Source organism: Microchirus variegatus, assembly GCF_963457635.1.
Source record: "Microchirus variegatus genome assembly, chromosome: 11".
In the NCBI taxonomy this organism is placed as follows: domain Eukaryota; kingdom Metazoa; phylum Chordata; class Actinopteri; order Pleuronectiformes; family Soleidae; genus Microchirus; species Microchirus variegatus.
Genome location: NC_139812.1, coordinates 14,474,468 through 14,493,097, shown reverse-complemented (window position 1 = coordinate 14,493,097; position 18,630 = coordinate 14,474,468). Strand labels below are relative to the sequence as shown.

Below are 18,630 nucleotides of genomic sequence, written 5' to 3'. Positions count from 1 at the left end.
TACATGTATGTGTATATATATATACGTGTGTGTGTGTGTGTGTGTGTGTGTGTGTGTGTGTGTGTGTTTACTTTTATATGTGTGTAATTGCAATATTTGTTTTTGATTAATAAAATTAATTGTGGCCATTTTTTTTTTCCATTGTCAGGCCGTTTTTCGAAGGGATGTCTCACTCCAGCTCTCAGACAGAAATTGGAAGCATACACAGCCAAAAAAGCCAGCAGAGAGAGCTCTCTTGTCCTGTAAGTTGGTCACCAGACACTCTATCAAGAGCCTCCTCTGATGCCTTTCAGTTCCATTGTTTACCCATTAAGTTGTGCCCCTCATTCTCTGCCCAGGGTCTTCTTGTAAACAGTGTTATTAAAAGAAATTGCCTCTGGTTAGTGTTTAAATGTCTGGCGGTCCTCTCTGCTTACTGTAGTACAGGGATTCCCAAGGAAATGCGACACTTCAGGCAAGATATGCTAGGCATGAGCGCAATGCAGCCCACCAGCTCCCACTCCTACATAATGGAATGGGCCTGTGGTCCTTACCCTATTAACCCCAGTAGTCCTTCAGTATTTATAGGGACTGACACCAAATGACCTCTCCACACACACAAATATGCTCCTAAGCCCTGAAAAAAATGGATGTAGCCGTCCCTGAATTTCCACTCAGATTTATGGCCCACTGGAAATACATGGACAGTGAAAGAGAGACCGTTTGAGTCTAATGGTGAGAGAGGGAACGCTGTTTATAAATATCTCAGAATCCATTTTAGTCTGTAATGAAACAACCCAAAGCATTTCAGGCTGCTATATTCCTCCACTTCACTCAATAAACGTCTCGAGTTGAACTTCATAAACATGTCTGAGAGACAGAATGTCTTTGATCTGCTGTTGAAATGAATTAAACGAGATGTATGAGATGCACTTAAAGAATGTAAGTCGCATAAATTTGTGCACATAAATGTGTCATTTATGCTTCTGGAGTTAATATATTGTGCACTGCTGTGGTTAAATGTTTAGCAGCTTTTACAGATATTTATACACTGCCATTGACACGTCGCTTGAGTATGTGGAGATGTCACTGTGAAATGAGTCGCTCCTGTGAGTGGTCAATCTTGACAGGAGCTGTCTGTTTTTTTTTGTCATTTTTATGAACCGAAAAAACACAACTTTCATTGTTAAAATGTTATAATATGTGTGCATTTACCCTGCAGAGTGGAGACTTCCTGACTGTGGACCGATGTAAAGTGCAAGGGGCCCGTTATCAGGATGACAGCATCATAGATACAACTGCTGGGGTAGGTTTTTGGAACAGGAGGAGCAGCTATCTCTTTCCCTGTCTACTTGATTACACTCTACTTCCATGGATCTTTTTTTTTTCCAAGAAAGGGCAGACAGGTAGGGAGTATGAAAGGGCAAACAAGGCTATCCCTCTCTGGACAGGTCTTGAGGATAGAAGCAGAGGTGGTGGTGTTTGCTGTTGTCTTTGCTCTGTCTGTCTGACCCTGGCTCTCCCTCCCAGAGCAACGGGCAGCCAGTGCATCTCACTGTTCCGCTAGCCCAGTTCAAACTAGAACTCTGAGCTGCAGTGTGTTTTCCCTGCAGCCTGCCCGAAGACCATGACTTTTGTATCCCTTCTGTCATAGTGGGATAGCATCATTATCTCCAACCTCAACAGCTCAGCTCAATTATTCAGCAAGCCAGCACCTCTCGACCTCCCTGCGCACCACAGCTCGTGTCTTTGAAATGCTGACTGCGGATGCATCTCAAAGAAATAATAGAGAATGTAGCTGAGGTCTAAGATGGAAACTGGTGGTTTTGTGAGGCATGGCCATGCCAGTGTTGTAATATCTGCATCACTTCCCCCCCCCCCCCATCCCCTTTTTGGGTCAGGAGCCGGAGACTGACGACAACGGGCCAGGGCAGGCAGAGGTGAGCAACTGGGAAGTCAACACTGAAAGGATAACCAGCTCTGTCGGGAAGCTCTGCAAGACTGAGTCCCAAAACCACATGTCTCCCAGGTAAATTGCTGATCACTAAATTGGGTAATTCCCATTTTTCATATTATCGTATACACTTCCGTTCAAAAGTTTTGGGGTCACTTGGAAATGTCCTTATTTTTGAAGGAGAAGCACTTTTTTTTTCAATGAATATAACATTAAATGAATCAGAAATACACTCTATACATTATTAATGTGGTAAACGACTATTTTAGCTGCAAACGTATGGTTTTTAATGGAATATGGAATATATCTGTCCAGTGTTCTAATGGGACATTGTGTTTGCTAATTGCGTTAGAAGGCTACTGGATGATTAGAAAACCCTAAGCCCTTGTGCAATTATGTTAGCACAGCTGAAAATAGTTTTGGTTCTTTGACGAAAGCAAAGTTTGAATCTTGTCAATGTCTTGACCATATTTTCTATCCATTTTGCAACTCCTTTGATGAACAAAAGTGTGAGTTTTAATGGAAAACATGAAAAAATTGTATAGGTGATCCCTAACTTTTGAACGGTAATGTACGTACAAGGTTTTTTTCTCTTTTTTTTTTCCTGTGTCAATTCCTGGTTTTGCCTCCATCTGTCATGTATTTTGAGTGTCCCCATCTTGTACTCCATCTGCTTCACAGTAAAGCGGAGAACAAGCTGCAGAGACGTCCTCGCAGCACCTCCATGAAAGACAGGCAGAACTCCAAGGCTCAGAGCGACAGGACCAGCAGCATGGAGAGCGAATGCTCCCCAGACTCACGACTCATAGCACAGGTAATAAAAGTGCAGAAGCAATCTGAAACTGCAGATCTTTTCTGCACAGAGATTTTTTTTAGTAGTGTGTGAATATAGTGGTCTCAGACTCTCTCTGCCTCTCATTTGTGTCAAAGGTTCCCAGGAAGTCTGTGTATGATCAACTGAACCAGATCCTCATCTCTGATGAACGCCTTCCTGAGAGCATCATCCTTATTAACACCATGGAATGGCAAGGACAGGTGAGTGCCTCTCAACATGCAACATGTGGGTCATAAACACCGTACTTTCATCTCCTGCCTCAAGCATTTTCTTGATTATTATTATTTATTAAAAAATACTATAGTTATATATGTCACATTTCTGCATTAGAAATGTGTATTGCTATTCAAGGAAACACTGTTTCATTACTGTCACTTTTTACTTGTACTCCACAAATGTTTCAGTACTAGACGTCCATTGTGTCGCTGCTGTTTTTCCATTTTATTATGTGTATTTGTCACTAATGGATCACGACCACTCATTGCCATTTGCTGCACATTCTGCGGCTGAAGCTCTTCCTGTAAATCTCAAATGTACAAGGGAAGCGAGTGAGACAACACGACGATTCCCTGACATCATCAGATGACTTCTTTTGTTATTGTTTCGATTGAGAAACCCCTTACATTACATACTGTTTGTTTAAGAGGTTGTATATTGTGTTTCCCCCCCCCCCGATTGCTTGTTTTTCCTTCTTTCTAACCTGATCGACTCTCCCTCTTGTTTATCCATAAACTCATCGCGTCGCTGTTGTGTGGTCTTTCTGTGCAGTTTGTGGCCGAGTTGCTCCATGAACAGAGCCAGCCCATTGTGTCCACCTGCTCTGCTGCCGATGTTCAGGCTGCCTTCAACACCATCGTTACACGCATCCAGAGATTGTGAGTCGCATGCATACATACATAAATGCTTTCAAAAACACATCGGTTGAGCGAACCCATCAGAAATTGCGATCTTGCTGCTCGGAATTGTCCCTACGAAAACGTTTGTTAATGGTGGCTCGCTGCCAGAGAATTCCAGCATACGAGTGCTTACGCTGCTGAAAAGCTCTCTCTCTTTGTAAACTCATCCTATCACAGTGTCTGTTTTTCTCATGAAAAGCAAAAGCCCAACCTTTTTCTCTCTTGTTTGATGCCTGTGCTCTGCTGCCTTCACCTCAGGACATCATGTCAGTGACACACAAGGCTATCTGACTGTGCTGCTTCTGTTAAACCTGTTTTCCTTTTAATCCAGCCAAACTGTTGCTTTTCTTCACTATTTCCACACCTGCTCCTCACTCAATGTGTTTACTCCAGCTGTGGCCATGTCGTGTAGAGTCATGCATATCTCTCATGTTAGGGCATTCACTCAGTGTTGTCACTCTTTCAGCTGGCTGCCAGGGTTTTTCCTCACTGAGTCGTCACTGAGCAAAGAGTTTCGTTCTGAAGCATTTACCTACAAAGTCCTTAAAGCTGTTCTAATGTTTGGTTTCACTTGAGAAAACGTGCTAATACTTGTCAGAACATGTAATGCATGACATAAACTGGCTCATAAAAAAACGGTAAGACCGGTTTTAAACTACAAAAACCTCCACTGGGATGTAAATCGGTTGTACTTTCACCCACATACACACCTCTGAACCACATCATCTCTGATTCAGCTTTCTCTTTCGCTTAATTACTCATTCCCTCACCCAATATTTTTAACCCTTTCAGCTGTAACTGCAACGCACAAACACCACCAACGATGAAAGTGGCGGTGGCCGGCGACCAGAGTTACCTCAGCACCATTCTGCGGTTCTTTGTGGAGCAGTTGGCGAACAAGACACCTGACTGGCTTAGTTACATACGCTTCCTGGTGATCCCCATAGGTATGTCGGTCACACTAGTTTTATTGGAAATACCAACTTAACATGGTTTCAGCTGTGTTTTATACATGGACATTTTTTCTCCTGCTCAGGTTCTCATCCCCTGGCAAAGTATGTGGCCTCGTTTGACAGCAGGTTCAACAGCATCTTTATGGACACTGCGTGGAGAGAGCTGTTCTGCAGGACAGAACGGCCTGTCGCAGGTAAGACTCGCCACTCTGACAGTAGAGTCGCCCGCGTATAATGATTAAGTAGCTTGAAAGTGAAAGAAAAGTGGACAGAGGTCAGGAGCTGATGGATGGGAAGGAGAGACATCTTTAATTTTGTAAACGACAGCCTGATTTAATAAAGCAAGCGGCTCAACATCGTGGCGCCACTTTTCTGCCTCACTGTTGATAGTGAAGCACTTGAGCCGATTGTAGCTGACTCAGATATTGACCTCAAACTTTACACTTTAGTTAACACTCAATGGGTTTTAGTTTTAGGATTTTGCTCTAAACATTTAAAGCAGTGATGTCAACAAACAACGTAAGCTCATGAACAGAGAGAACACCCTCTATAAGGAGTTCTAACTTGTGTAATTTACCGTCAAACCTATGACTGAGAGAGTCACTGACCAAGCACTCTGGATCAGTTATTGCATTTACATGCAAGTTTTAGTCGGACAAAGGCCCTGTCTCAATACCTCCCCCTCAAAATGTCCACTTGGTGTGGAGTGCCCTCAACCATAAATTCCCCTCGTTGAGGGAAGTGGAATTGGGACACTACTATATGCAAATTAGCGTAGTGAACGTAACAAACGTGCTAACCTACGTCACGTGTTGACAAATCTACCGGTGGTGCTTGCTACTATTTTCATGGTTCGTTTTCAATGCCGTTTTTTTCTCCGTCCTCGTAAACGCTATATCACGAATGTGATTGAAATCTGACAAGTCCAGGGTATTCGTGTTCACCGGTACACATATCTAAAACACTGACAAAACTACCCAGATGTAGCAGAGCTAGCTAGCAGCTATTTGCCGAGTGCTTCGTGAGCGTTTGCCCGTCATGTAGCTCTTCATGACAGGCACACTCTCTCGAAGCAATCGGCAATTAGCCGCTAGCTAGCTAGTTAGCTAGCTCATAAATCGTTATTTTCTGACATTTGTGTTCAAAGCTCAACGGTCCTCTGGATGTATATCAAACCAACATATTCCAACACATTTTGACATTGTAACATGCTTATTTTTTTAATTGTATTAATTAAAATATATTACAACAAAATTGTTCCTCGGCAGATGTGGCCACCATCTTTGTTGAAAAATATCAGCAGGCTCGCTGAATTCGCAAAGCATCATGGGTAATTTCATCTTCAACTTCGTTTAAAGTCCGAATCAGAACTCACTACATTTTTGGGGTTGATTATAAGGGCAAAATCGCACTCCCCCTTGCCCCTTTGTCCAATTGCCTGTCTTAGTTGGACTAAGGCCTTAGCTCGATTAAACTGTGCGTTTACATACTGACTGATGGCTGTTGGAATGTATAGCTATTTAACCCATAATTTAACTGTCACTTTAATATAAATAAAAGTATTGGTTGTTATCTATTTTCACCTCAAACACTGAACTAAATATATCCCTCAATGATGCCAGAGTCAGTTTTAAACAAAAGATGAAGAGCGTGACAAGAAAAAAAACAAAGATGTAGAAGAAGTCCTTCATCTATCCCCCACCAATTGTTCTCTCCTCGTCACCTCAATACAATGACAGTATTTGGATAGAAATGGCTTTGTGTTTCTTTCATTCACAAGGTGAATCTGCTTTGTAATAGGCCAAAACAAAGCATCAATAAAAATCTGCCGGCTTCCGTTTTTTTAGGGACCAAAAAAATGTGTGCTTGGCTGCATTTGCCCCACAGACCTTCAACCGTCTGTTGGACACAATTTATCTCGTACGTTGCAAGGCAGAGCCATATTATCATTCCGATTTTTACACTCGGCACAATTGTCTCCCTAATTCAGTGAAATGTTAACGATCAACGCGCAGCACTCTTATCGACCTGCGCTCACAACGCATTGTCCTGCAGCTTGTTTTGTCAGACGTGAGACGCGTGCGGCATGTTGTTAACACATCCGTCTCCTCGCTCCCTGCAGATAACATAGATGTAGCAGGACGAGTGGTTCAGTATCTGGCCGGTGCCAACGTTTCCCACCAGTTCCCCATCTCGGAAGCCATGCTCACCTACAAGCAGAAGAGGTAAAGCAACTGCATCATGTTTGTGTGCTTACATGTGTAAGGTGTACATTTATATATAATTATCTATCTGGTGAAATTGTTTCTAATGTGATGATGGTATTTATTTTACTCTGCATATGCATGCTAGCACGTGTCTGCAGGCCCATACGCACACATACAGGACCTATATATTATACACATGAGTTATTTTCAGTGTAGAGTCGCATCTTGTTTTGATGTTAACAAGTCCAGAAGGGTCAGACGCATTTCCAGTTCACTGTTTTGATAAAAATCATTCACGGTTGATGATTTCGTTAGATAGATCAGGGGCTTAAATGTCCTGCTGTCGCACAAACACAGTGACTTTTGCATTTCTCTGTACATTTGCTTGTGTTCTTGCGGAGCTTTGGCCCGAGCTCTTCCCTCTTTGACACGGTGGCTTTCCGCTGCTCAGTGGGTATGAAAATACAACACATAGTTTTAACACTGTTGAATTCCTTCTTCCCCCTTTCCCCTTTGATTTGCATTCAAGGAAAAGGAGTTTGTATTTTGATTTTTACATCAGGTATCTAATTTGAATTTTTGCTTTTGGTTTGCCCTCCTTCTTTTCACTCCTCCATTTGGCTTGAACCCTCGCTGTGTCTTAACATTTTCCCCTTTTCACGGTCGACACTCACTGCAACCTCACTTTGCACTCTGTCCTGATCGTCTCTGTTTTTTGGTGTGACTTTGATTCTGACTCTGTCTTTTGTGTCGTTGCTGTGAAGATTTGCCTAACAACCTTTAAAAAAACAAAAGTGGAATGGTTTCCTGGCTCCTACATTCAGCAGTACTGGTGTCTAATCTCATTTCAAATTGACCTGAAACTACTTGTTTACAAAGATTTGTTACACTTAGTAACTGATTTATAGTTCAGACCTATCATGTTGTCTCCGGTGCTTGCATAGCTTGCAGAATTCAACTCCACTGATATATAATAGTATGATATGATGATGTAATTCAAAGCCAGCACCCGACCTGGTGAGACTGCTGGGCTCTGCTGTCCTGCATCTGCACTGGAACAAGAGCCAGCAGCACCCTTCCTTGTCCTTCCATTGTTTGCTGTGGGTGCAGTCTTATTTTGCAGGCTCATGAAAGAGAGGCACAGACTCACTGTTGGTTACCACACATTCGATGACGTTTGCACAAATGAAACACTTTCTCAGCTGTTCTCCACCGAGTGCATATTTTTGCTTTCTTAGAATCCGTTTTCAACTTCTGCCTGTGTGCTTATCTTCATATTACAATGACTGGTGTCCTATTTTGTCCTACTTTTAAAAATTGGCGTGTATTGTTTACCCAACAACGTGACAGAGTGGTAAAGTCATAAAGCCACTCTGTTGCTTTATACATATAAAACTAGCTGTCTGGTTGTAAGGAGCAATCCTCATCCACATCTCATTGTAGCGTGACCCCAAGATGAACTCATTCCACCCAAGCCAGTCATGCGCCATTCCCACTGCGATGGGGGTCATGGCAGAGTCACCTCCCCCTTCAGGAACCATTGAGTGTTCATGTGAGACTTTGCTGTTGTGTTCACACTCACCTGTGGTCTCTCACTCACAGCCGCTCTGTTTTCTCGTTACAGTCCTGACGAGGATTCCTGTCAGAAATTTGTGCCATTCATTGGGGTAAGAATTTGTTAATAACTTGCCGTGCAAAGGCAGAATCATGAGTTTGTACTATGTTGGTACTAATGTTTTTGTTCTTAATGCAGGTGGTTAAAGTTGGGATTGTGGAGCAAAGCCTCTCAACCTCAGGTGGGAAACTATTTTAGTTTTTTTAATTTTGGTATATTGACAAGTTAGTTTGTTCAACATCTTACTGGCCCCTGGCCCCCGGCAAGGGCTGCGATTGGTCCTCAGGACAGGCCGAGATAACGCTGCTCTGTGCCGGCCACAGTACGCACCGAGGGTCCACAGAGGCGGAGCTGATCACCGGCGACAACGTCGCTGCCAAACTATAAATACGTCATATCTTAATACACAAACCACATGTTTAGACTCTAAATGGCCAATTTCTCGCCTCAAATGATCTTAAAACTGTGTTCTGGGACAGAAAAATATTTATTTCAGGTGAGAAACGGCCATCTGTTTCAACAGTCTTTCTCTCTGGGACGCCATTGCTCACTGTAGCCAAAAGCACAACAATCTTGCGTAGCGACCCCTACTGATCAGGGGGGGAGGGGGGATTGTAGTGTGTATCCGGCACCACGACGGAGCACTATGAAGGCTCGAGGGGTCTCTGTGGTTACGCAATTGGAACTTTATACTGTGGCCTCAATGCGAGAGTAAATACGTTGGTGGCTCAGAGCACAGCTAACGTGAATGTGTCGGTTTTCCACTTGTCAAAGACGACTTCTTCCCCTGCTTGGAAAAGCAGAAGAGTCCATATAATAGCACAACTTCAAGTGCAGCTAACGTTGTTGTTGTTGAACTGGAAATCTGTTGTTCATGTTTCATATGGACCAAATTCAGACCAGTAAAAACAAATTTCACCTGCAAAAAAGGATGTGGTCTATGGGAAAATGAGCCTACTTCCCTCTTGATTTATAATATTACTAAGCAAATGCTGATATTAAAAGGAATTCAAGGTTGTAAATAAATCCTTATTTAACCATCCCTACAATTGTTCCATTTCCACTCAGGCAACTGATGTGTTTTTTTATTGTTTCCCCCATATTTGTAGTGGACTCAGATGATGCGATGGGAGGCAACACAAGCATCCTGATGTCCCCAACACCCCCATCAGCTGGTCTGTATGGGAAGGAGATCGGGGGAACTCCCCCTCAATCTCCCTCTGTGTCCACCGCCCTCTCTGGAGCTGGGTATGATCAGAAAATACAAACACTTGTTTTTCCATTTTTTTACTGCAGTTCACTCAAAAACAAAAGCAGTTTTTTCTTTAATGACTCTTATTGTCCGTTCCTGTAGTTCTCCGTGTTCAGGCAACGAGGTGATGGGGCTCCAGGTGGACTACTGGACGTGGCAAGGCCCAGAGAAGAAGAAAGAGGGTGAGAAGAGAGACGTAGGACTGAAAAACACCCTGAAGAGTAATTTCCGTTCTCTGCAAGTGAGTCGTTTACCCTGTGGAGGGGAACTCACCCCTCCGCCCAGCATGGCCATGACTGTTGTTACCAAGGAGAAGAACAAGAAAGGTAGGCTTGGAAAATGTTACCGTGCCATAAATAAATCAAAAAAAATATGGTTGCGAGTAACCGTTTCATAGGCTGCTGTGCAAGCTATTACAAGAACTATAATTTTTCTGCTTTTAGCGTCAAAGCCCACACGTTTAAAATAACCCCACGCTGAAGGTTTTATTTTGTCAAATGGAACGGGGTAGGGAGTAACCCACCAGTTTAGCACTGCACTGCCACAATGTGACAGACTCGTCACCGCACACACACACACACACACACACACACACACAAGTTAATAAAAGCAGGTTTTTATTCCACACTTTCCTGCTCCTTGTCAAAAACTGCCCGGTCAAGGATTTGAGTGTGCTGTGATCGTAACAGCTGATGTAGAGTCCACACTGAGATGCAGTATGGCTCTTATTTTGGAAATATGGCTTTTGAACAAGCCACATGCATTTTACAGCAGAAAAGATAGTAGAAATTAACAATTACTATTTTCATCAGATCTATATGTCCTGCCTTTTGTTTCCAAATTAAAAAAAAACGCTTTGACATTTCACTTCCCTGAATCCTTATATTTTTCTGCGAAACATTAGTAGGAACAACTGCAGAAATATTTTGAGTATACACAACTATATTTCTTTTCAAAGGCAAAGCCTTGGTTAAGACATAGCAGAAGCTCCAGAGCAGATGTAGAGCACACACACTCCCTGTGTGTGTCCCACAAACATCCAGCATGGTGTCTAGAGATCACCTCCATAACTCCACATCCTTTAGGATTAGGGTTACAATTGGGTTTATGTTAGGACAGCAGTGTCAAATACTGAAAATATATAAGAGCTGAAACAATTAATGGATTATTCATCGGTTAATCGTCAACTATTTTTTATCATCAATTACTTGGTTTTAAGCTTTTTTCATTAAAAAAATAACAATATTTCTGATTGTTTTAGCTTCTTAAATGTGAATATTTTCTTTGATTTCTTTGCTCCAACGACGACATTGTAATTTCCAAGTTTGACAAACACTGATCAAAACGTTTTCATTTTATGGACCAAACGAATAATCAAGAAAATAATCGACAGATTTTAATCGATTACAGAAATTATCGTTAGTTGCAGCTGCTAAAATATAGTATTTCACATATATTCCAATGATAATATGAAATGGTATATTTTACAGTTCCAGATGACTAAATGTTTTGTGCCTTTGTAGATCCACTGTGATCTGTAAGTTGTAATGCACACGTGGAAATGGTAAACATGCATAATGTTGTTGAAATCACACTTGTTTTTCTCAAGAAATTGCTGGTAAAAACTTAATTAAATGTAAAACATTAGGAGTTCTTGTTGTTTATTGGTTGTTATTATTATTATTTTACTGGTCCGGCCCACTTGAGATCAAATTGCTCTGCAAGTGACCCCTGAACTTAAAATTAGTTTGACACCCCTGGATTAGGGTAAGGGTTACGGTGAGGCATTTAGGGTTAGGGTAAGGGGGCGTGGGAATAAATTGTATGCATTTATATGATGTGTGTCCTCATATAGAAATAAGTTTGTTTGTTTGTTTGTGTGTTTGTGTTCTCACTCTACTTCTCTTTTTGCAGTGATTTTTCTCAGCAAGAAGCCCAAGGAGAAAGAGCTGGACTCTAAGAGCCAAGTGATTGATGGCATCAGCAGGTTGATCTGCACAGCCAAGCACCAGCACACCATGTTGAGAGGTAAGAGCCAAGAAAGGCCCACGGCTGAGGCTGCACTGCCACCTGGTGCTGACGTCAGGACTTGCTCCAGTATCTCACAGTCACATTTGCATAAACTGATGCATGGCTTGGCCTGATTGCTGTGTGTGTTTTTTTGGTCCAGCTATTCATGGATTTAATCATTTATTCTTTTGTCCTTAGTCACTATTGATGGAGTGGAGTGGAATGATGTGAAGTTTTTCCAACTTGCTGCCCAGTGGCCGACACATGTCAAGCACTTCCCGGTGGGAGTCTTTGGTTACACTAAGCCCGTGTGACCGCGGCCGAGCCGTCACTCTCCGCTGCACTTGTCTCGCTGAGAGGCTGCAGAGCATCGGAGGAACCGCCGAGCAGCCCCAGGCAGTAATAGTTTTCCTGTGGAAATCTTACTGACTCACAGCCGTGTTCAATACACATACTTCGTGTGTCGTCGATTTGATGTTCTCGATGTTGATGTTGTCGGGTGTTGTTGTTTTTTTTTACCTACACTACAGAAAGAACAAGTACTATTTTGTAAGATTTGTGCTACCGCCTCTGAGGTATTTTGAGGTTTTTTGACAATTTGCCACATTTTGATAATGGCAGCTGTGTTTGCACTTTGTTTTTGTTAACATTTTTATTATTTCTGTGAAATCCTACATTTATTGTTACTCTATAGACAACGGAGGAGTGTGCTGGTGACGTGCAGTGGCGTGCGTGCGTTGAGGTCGTTTGAGACCGTGTATTGTGCTTGTTGTTGAAAGTTGGAATATTGCTGTGAATCTAGACGGAATCCTCTTCGAACTCAGTTCTCTTACTCGTCCCTTTACTTCATCACAAAGGTCAATTTTTTTTTATAGAAAGCAGCTTTTTTGTTGCTTTGAAGCAAATCAAAAAAAGTGATTGAGCAAGGTTTTTTTTTTTTTAAGGTAGCTATGATGAATGTAGCTATGACACATTTGTAAGATGTTAGCAGTTAGTCAAATGACTTCATTAAGTTTGTATCCGTGTTGGTGTACATTTGGACAGTACAGTAACAGCAGCTTAGAAGCAGGGTCAAGTAACTTAACGACTTATTTCAACTCCCAACAGCTAAATGCCAAATTTAGTTGTGACTGTGTGAACTGTCTTATTGTTTCAAGGTCCTGAAATGTTTTTCACACTTTCCCAACTGTAGTTCCCCCCCCCCCCCCCGCCTATTTCTCCCTGTGTTGTAATTGGGCAGCCTTGGCACAAATCTAGTGTTGACCACCTTATTCTATATATTCAGCTTGACGTCATTGGTTTGTCTCCCGGACTTGCTGTAACTTCGCAAAAAAACAAGGATTACTCCAAAATGTGCAGTGACGTGCCAAAGTCAAGTTTGTTTTTCTTATAGTGTAAGCACCAGAGCTCTTGGCTTGGCCAAACTTTATAGTATGTTAAACTTAAACAAACAAAAAAAACAAACAAACATGAATATATAATGTATACGTGGTCTCCGTGGAGACCGGTATTAAGATTACTGAATTTTTATTCTATAAAATCATATATATATATATATAGATCTATATATTTAACGTCGGATTAATGTTCCATATTCAGCCAAATGTAAACACATCCACTATTTACAGTACATGTGCATGAGTAAATGTCTGGTGCACATCCTAACCAACCGCTGTGCCCTTTAATGCAGCTGTGTCATGGCTGGACATGCAAAGTAGTAACTTAACTTAAAAAACTCAGTAGAGGTTGGCCATTCAGTATTGTGACGTCAGGTAATGAATTGGTCTGATTTGAACATGTGCTTTGACAGTATTGTTGAAACGCAAATGCAAAAAGTATTGAACTGCTTTTAAAAAAAAAATATATATATATATATATATGATACCAAGTGTATGGAGTCTTGCCAGATGTCCGAGTCACTGCCTATGTGTGTGTGTATTCTTGTACTTGCCATATACTGAGGACCAGTGAGGGTTTTTAACCAACAAAGTGAGGTCATTTTTACAAAGTGAGGACATTTTGGCCGGTCCTCACTTTGTTTTCATTGAAACCACTTCCTTAGGTTGTTAACATGCTATACTCGGTTTTCCAGCCCTGGTGTTTCACACACTTTTTGCTCTGGGGCTCCACCTGCAGACATTTTATGGTACTGCACCCAGTAGTTCTTTATAGGTGTCATTCATGAAGTAGATATTTGTAATTGTGTTGATTTATAAAGTGGGAAATGCTGGTCCTCACTTTGCCAGCACTTTTACCCGGTCCTTAGTATGCAGCAAGTACAAGAATGTGTGTGTGTCTGTATGCTTCATGTTCGATGGTACTCCCTCAGTAGAGTCATGAGGAATTTTTGCAAGAGGAAACCTTTGGACAAAAGAGCCTTCTGTATGAGTTTGTTGTCGCTTTTTCTAACGTGGAAAATGTAAAAGCTTTTGCTAGGCTGGCTTTTTTCTAAAAAAAAAAAACGAAACAAAAAGATAATTGTATATAAATAAATATATACAAGACGTACTATCGTGAATCCCCCACACCCCTCCACTAAATTGAAAGCACAAATAGCTTACCTGTATTTCTTGACATAAATACCAAATATATTTTACAGAACTCGTGACTATGAAGTTGACTATGATGTTCAATGCAAACACTATCAAGAGTATGTTGTTTCTCGTACATTTCCCTCACTTTGTGATGCACTTTCATGTGGTTTTTATACACATTTTGGCTCAAATTGGGAAACTGTTTGATTTTTGAGATGAAGTCGTGGAGGTGTTATGAAATGTAAACCACTACCTATAGTCGAGAGAAGGCCTTTTTTGGGGGGGGGAGATCACCCTTTTGTGTTATTGTTAATGGGTTTCAAACGCCCCCCCCCTGTGGTCTGAAAACCATCATGGCTGTCTGTTACTTCATGTTTAGCCACTTGATGTTGAAGAGCTTGTTTTGGAACTGCCACAGTTCCCCGTCTGCCCGTGACGACACAGTCAAGTCTCCTTGCTTCTTTCCTTTTTGAAGGGTTGATGGTTTTCCTCGCAGTGAGGATGCTGACTAACCCCAACCTATTTTTTACACTTGGGCTGTGAAGTGTTGTTTTGAGGGAATTTGTCATGCGAGTTAGGCCTTCTAAATAGTTAACGGGCTACATGACAAGCAGAGTTCAATGTATTTGACCTCAAGGTTCCTTTTTTTTTGCCCTTAGTCTAGAGGTAGCATGGGGGTGTTTTACAAGGCTGGATCAATGAGCAGGCATGCCTAAACATTCACCACATTTTAGCACTGCAAAAATCTGTGTTGATATTGTTCACTGATGGTCAAACAACATGCCATCTCATTGCTCCCGTTACTTGAAATGCCGCCCAGTGTCTTTGCACAAACCCTATTTTAAAAATGACATGACAGTATTTTTAAATTTTACCACTAAAAATATGGGTTACTCTGCATGTTTTACTATATAGATGTAAATATGTTTTGGATTTTTATATTGTTTTGTTTCTTTCCATGCTCTCACAAAGCAGTTGTGTTTAATAAAATTTTTAATCTTCTGTATAAACACAGGTCGTCTTTATTCGCTTTTTGTGAATCATTTCTTTGTACAGTCATTCCCAAACAAACGTCCCGGCCTTTTTTGTCGTTACTGCGCTGTGATCGAGGGCAGGTTGACGTAATTCTTCATTGCAGGCAGTGGTTTAATCTTGCGTCCCGCCCAGCCTCCCTTCCTCTGCCACAGGCCGCTCGAAGGGCGAACGCCAAACCAGCGGTTACGACCGGCTTTGCCAATGATCTCTTTGTTGTGGTCAATGTTGGACACGCGTCCCACGGTCACAATGCACGTCTCATGTACCTGGGGTATGTCGAGAGATTGACGTGCAATTAACTTCAGAGCAGAACCGTGATTTTAATCGACAGATATGGCGTAAATCTTCGTCTTTATAATCTCACCTGAACCTGCTGCTTGGAGGGAAGCCGAACGATTGCTGTTCCGTTCACTTTGCGGAGCAAAACGCCACTCGTTCCTGAAACGAGAAGAAACAAAACATTCAGTGCAACCTTTTTGGAAAATGACCATACAATGGTATTTACAAATTCAATACTTTATTTGTTAATCCACTACTTGTTTTTTGGGGGTTTTTTTAAACTGTAAATCTGCTAGGCTGAACATGCAGTGCCATAAAATCCTTAAAAAACAACATGTTTTTAACCAAAGTGCTTGCTCAGTTGCGATCCTGTCGTGTCCGTCATTACTAAGCAACCACATCCTGGTAGCTGCTGAGATGACGGAAGCTGCTGCAGCTTTACTAAATTATTCAAACACATTGAACCAAGAACAAAATAAGAACAAAGAGAAAAAAAACTGGTCTTGACGCATCCTCTCCTTTGAAAACTGATACGGAAGCTATGTCTGAATGAGGAAGTTCTGATTAAATGGGATTACATTATTCGAAGACGAGTTACCTGCTGCACGTATATACTCTGATCCTCTCCCTGGTTGTATCTCCAGGTTGTTTACCAGTGTTCCCACAGGAAGAGCACCGAGTGGGTGGGCATCACCTTCATTGGCCAAGACTACAAAAAAGAAAAGCAATACTTTTATTTTTGTATCAAACACAAGGTTACAAAGATCGACTGTTTGAAAATCTGCTTTAGACACAGCTCGTACCTGCCATGCGTCCAATAACTGCAGATGTTTTAATGATATCTCCGGCTTGCATGTTCTCTGTAGCAATGATCCATCTCTTACGGCTGCCTCCAGCCACCAGGGCAATGTCGGCAGACCTGTACAAACAACACTGATTATGAGGACTGACTAAATGTCTAATCTGTACTGTGTACTGTCTTTGGCCTCCTTTAGATGTGTTGTTTTAGTGATGCTATAATGAATATACATCATTCCTTATCACATTATAGTCAAGTATTCAGTGTGACCTTCCCTTACATTTGAACAACAGCATAACAACAACATTACATACACATTATACGAATTAAACTCAGTCACATCATTTCAATCCAAATGCCATCACAATCACGGAATTTAAAGCAGACCTGACCTGCATGGGTCGTATCGCACTTCCACAACCTTCTCCTCAAAGGGCTTGCCCTCTTTGCCTTCCTCATATTGGAGTCTTTGGAAGTCTATCCATCGGTACCTTTGTTTATGTCCACCACCGATGCCATGAGTCTTTATCTTTCCTGTGTGGTAGAAAATAGTACCATGGCTTGTACAGTTTTAAAGTCACTATAAAATAAAGCTAATCAATAACGGCATATTTGAAGCTGAACTTTGTTTGTTAACAATAAAAAACAACCACTGTGCTACAATAGCTGCTTTCTTCTTTACCTGTGTGATCTCTGCCTCCTGTCTTTTTCATTCCTATTGGTTTGATGGTGTACTTCTCCCGCTGCTTCCAAAATGTCCTGTTTTGCTCCAGAGAGGCTGTGGTGAGGAAGCCTCTGCACTGGGCGACTGTGGTGGACACCAGAGCCCCCAGCTCACACTGTGCAACTGCCTGTCAAACACAAACATGGAGGATAAGAGCTTGATACCTTTGCCAAGGAGGTCACGATTTAGCCCACACTTGTCTGTGTTTTTGTGTGCAGCAGAACTGAAAAGGTTAATCACAAACTATGTTATGGCCCAAGGAGGAAATGAAGAGATTTTGGTGGTGATCTGCTTTTGGTTTGTGTATGGACGCCAATATTTGGAGAAAGACAATTTATTCCTCCTGATATTAGGGAAAGGGCAATGTATGTATGCGTCTGGGAGACGAGAGCAAGAGTGAGCAAGCCGATTTTAGAAATCAGATTTCATGCAGATTTGGGGATTAAGCAAATTGGACACTGTAAATAGACAGTAGGTGTGTGTGAGAGTGAATGATTGTATGTCTCCATGTGGCCCTGTGATGGACTGGCGACCTGTCCAGAGTGTGCCCCATCTTTCGCCCCGTGTCAGCTGGGATTGGCACCAGCGCCTCCCTGAGAGAAAGAGACAGAGGACACTTACCTGTGAGGAGAGCAGTGTACTCTGGGAGACGGTCATGGAGCGCAGAGCTCGAGTCAGACACGACAACGCCATAGCAGTGTTCTCCTGACGGAACAGAAGAGAGGAAGTTATATTGATATATTTGTAAAAACCACTGTGCTTTAACTGCCACAACCTTAACTGCATTCATGAGTACCCAGATGGCTAATAAATATGAGCTGGAGCTAACTTCATTTACGTAACAAATCATTATTTAATCTCCTGTAAAGTTAGCACATCATACACGTCAAACTTACCTTTATATTTGATCAAACTTCAATATTTCATCCCCAGCCTTTCGCCTGCGTCCTTCACGGTCCTACACGCCGCGTCGCGCACTGATGACGTAGGAACTCCCTTTTCATTTTTATTTACAAACTAACGTTAACGTTGATGTGTATTTTATTAATATACATATATATTGGTCACAGGAGGAAATAAAGCTGTAGCGGTCGCTTTAAAATAAATAAATAAATTGGATTATTATTATTTTTATTTTTTTAAGTATAGTTTTTGCATAATCTTACCTCTGGGCTAAACTGACCTGAAAACATTAAACACCTTTGATCACCCTATAAAATATATACATTCAAATAAATACAATTATTTTATTTATTTATTATTTACTGACTTACTTCCTGTTTAAGCCACACTAACGACAACGTGTGGCCACTTGGTGTCGCTGTAAGTCCCAACAGAGAAACTACGACCGTCAAGAACATGATGAGACTGTCGTGATTCCATCTTTATATTCAGAATAAATTATACATTATCAGCCAAGCCTTTATCATAATCTGCTAGTTTATTTTTTAATGTGTATTTGATTACGGAAACCTTGTGTCCTTATAGGATACAACCAACAACAAATATTCATGCACTGTAAATAATTGTGATGGTGGTCATTTATTTCCACAGTGCA

The 18,630-nt window shown here is 41.6% G+C and overlaps 2 protein-coding genes across 2 annotated transcripts in view; one reads left to right on the top strand and one right to left on the bottom strand.

Annotated features, from left to right (window-relative positions):
* The window catches only part of LOC310934195 (phosphofurin acidic cluster sorting protein 2), a 46,305-nt gene extending 31,073 nt beyond the window's left edge, over window positions 1-15,232 (top strand). The window contains exons 10-24 of the mRNA XM_083897865.1: window positions 149-242; window positions 1,202-1,285; window positions 1,881-2,008; window positions 2,615-2,747; window positions 2,864-2,968; window positions 3,537-3,643; window positions 4,457-4,611; window positions 4,701-4,811; window positions 6,740-6,842; window positions 8,449-8,491; window positions 8,578-8,620; window positions 9,549-9,687; window positions 9,794-10,017; window positions 11,606-11,719; window positions 11,900-15,232. Coding sequence (XP_083753991.1) covers window positions 149-242; window positions 1,202-1,285; window positions 1,881-2,008; window positions 2,615-2,747; window positions 2,864-2,968; window positions 3,537-3,643; window positions 4,457-4,611; window positions 4,701-4,811; window positions 6,740-6,842; window positions 8,449-8,491; window positions 8,578-8,620; window positions 9,549-9,687; window positions 9,794-10,017; window positions 11,606-11,719; window positions 11,900-12,015 — 1,699 coding nt within the window. The 3' untranslated portion in view covers window positions 12,016-15,232. The remainder of the gene's footprint in view (window positions 1-148; window positions 243-1,201; window positions 1,286-1,880; window positions 2,009-2,614; window positions 2,748-2,863; window positions 2,969-3,536; window positions 3,644-4,456; window positions 4,612-4,700; window positions 4,812-6,739; window positions 6,843-8,448; window positions 8,492-8,577; window positions 8,621-9,548; window positions 9,688-9,793; window positions 10,018-11,605; window positions 11,720-11,899) is intronic.
* Window positions 15,233-15,258: 26 nt separating this feature from the next.
* Window positions 15,259-18,045, bottom strand: mrpl2 (mitochondrial ribosomal protein L2). Its single transcript, XM_083897864.1, has 8 exons — window positions 17,969-18,045; window positions 17,694-17,777; window positions 17,031-17,199; window positions 16,741-16,882; window positions 16,353-16,468; window positions 16,148-16,258; window positions 15,635-15,708; window positions 15,259-15,536 (listed from the first exon to the last, which is right to left on the bottom strand). The coding sequence occupies exons 2-8, from the start codon at window positions 17,763-17,765 to the stop codon at window positions 15,327-15,329; spliced, it is 894 nt and encodes a 297-aa protein (XP_083753990.1). The 5' UTR covers window positions 17,766-17,777; window positions 17,969-18,045; the 3' UTR covers window positions 15,259-15,326.
* Between the last annotated feature and the right edge of the window lie 585 nt (window positions 18,046-18,630).

Coding starts and splice junctions, on each gene's coding strand:
- mrpl2 (XM_083897864.1), bottom strand. CDS start 17,765: ATGGCGTTGTCGTGTCTGACTCGAGCTCTGCGCTCCATGACCGTCTCC. Junction 15,709..16,147: donor AGAGTATATACGTGCAGCAG/GTAACTCGTCTT, acceptor TTCTCGTTTCAG/GAACGAGTGGCGTTTTGCTC. Junction 15,537..15,634: donor CCTCCAAGCAGCAGGTTCAG/GTGAGATTATAA, acceptor GACATACCCCAG/GTACATGAGACGTGCATTGT.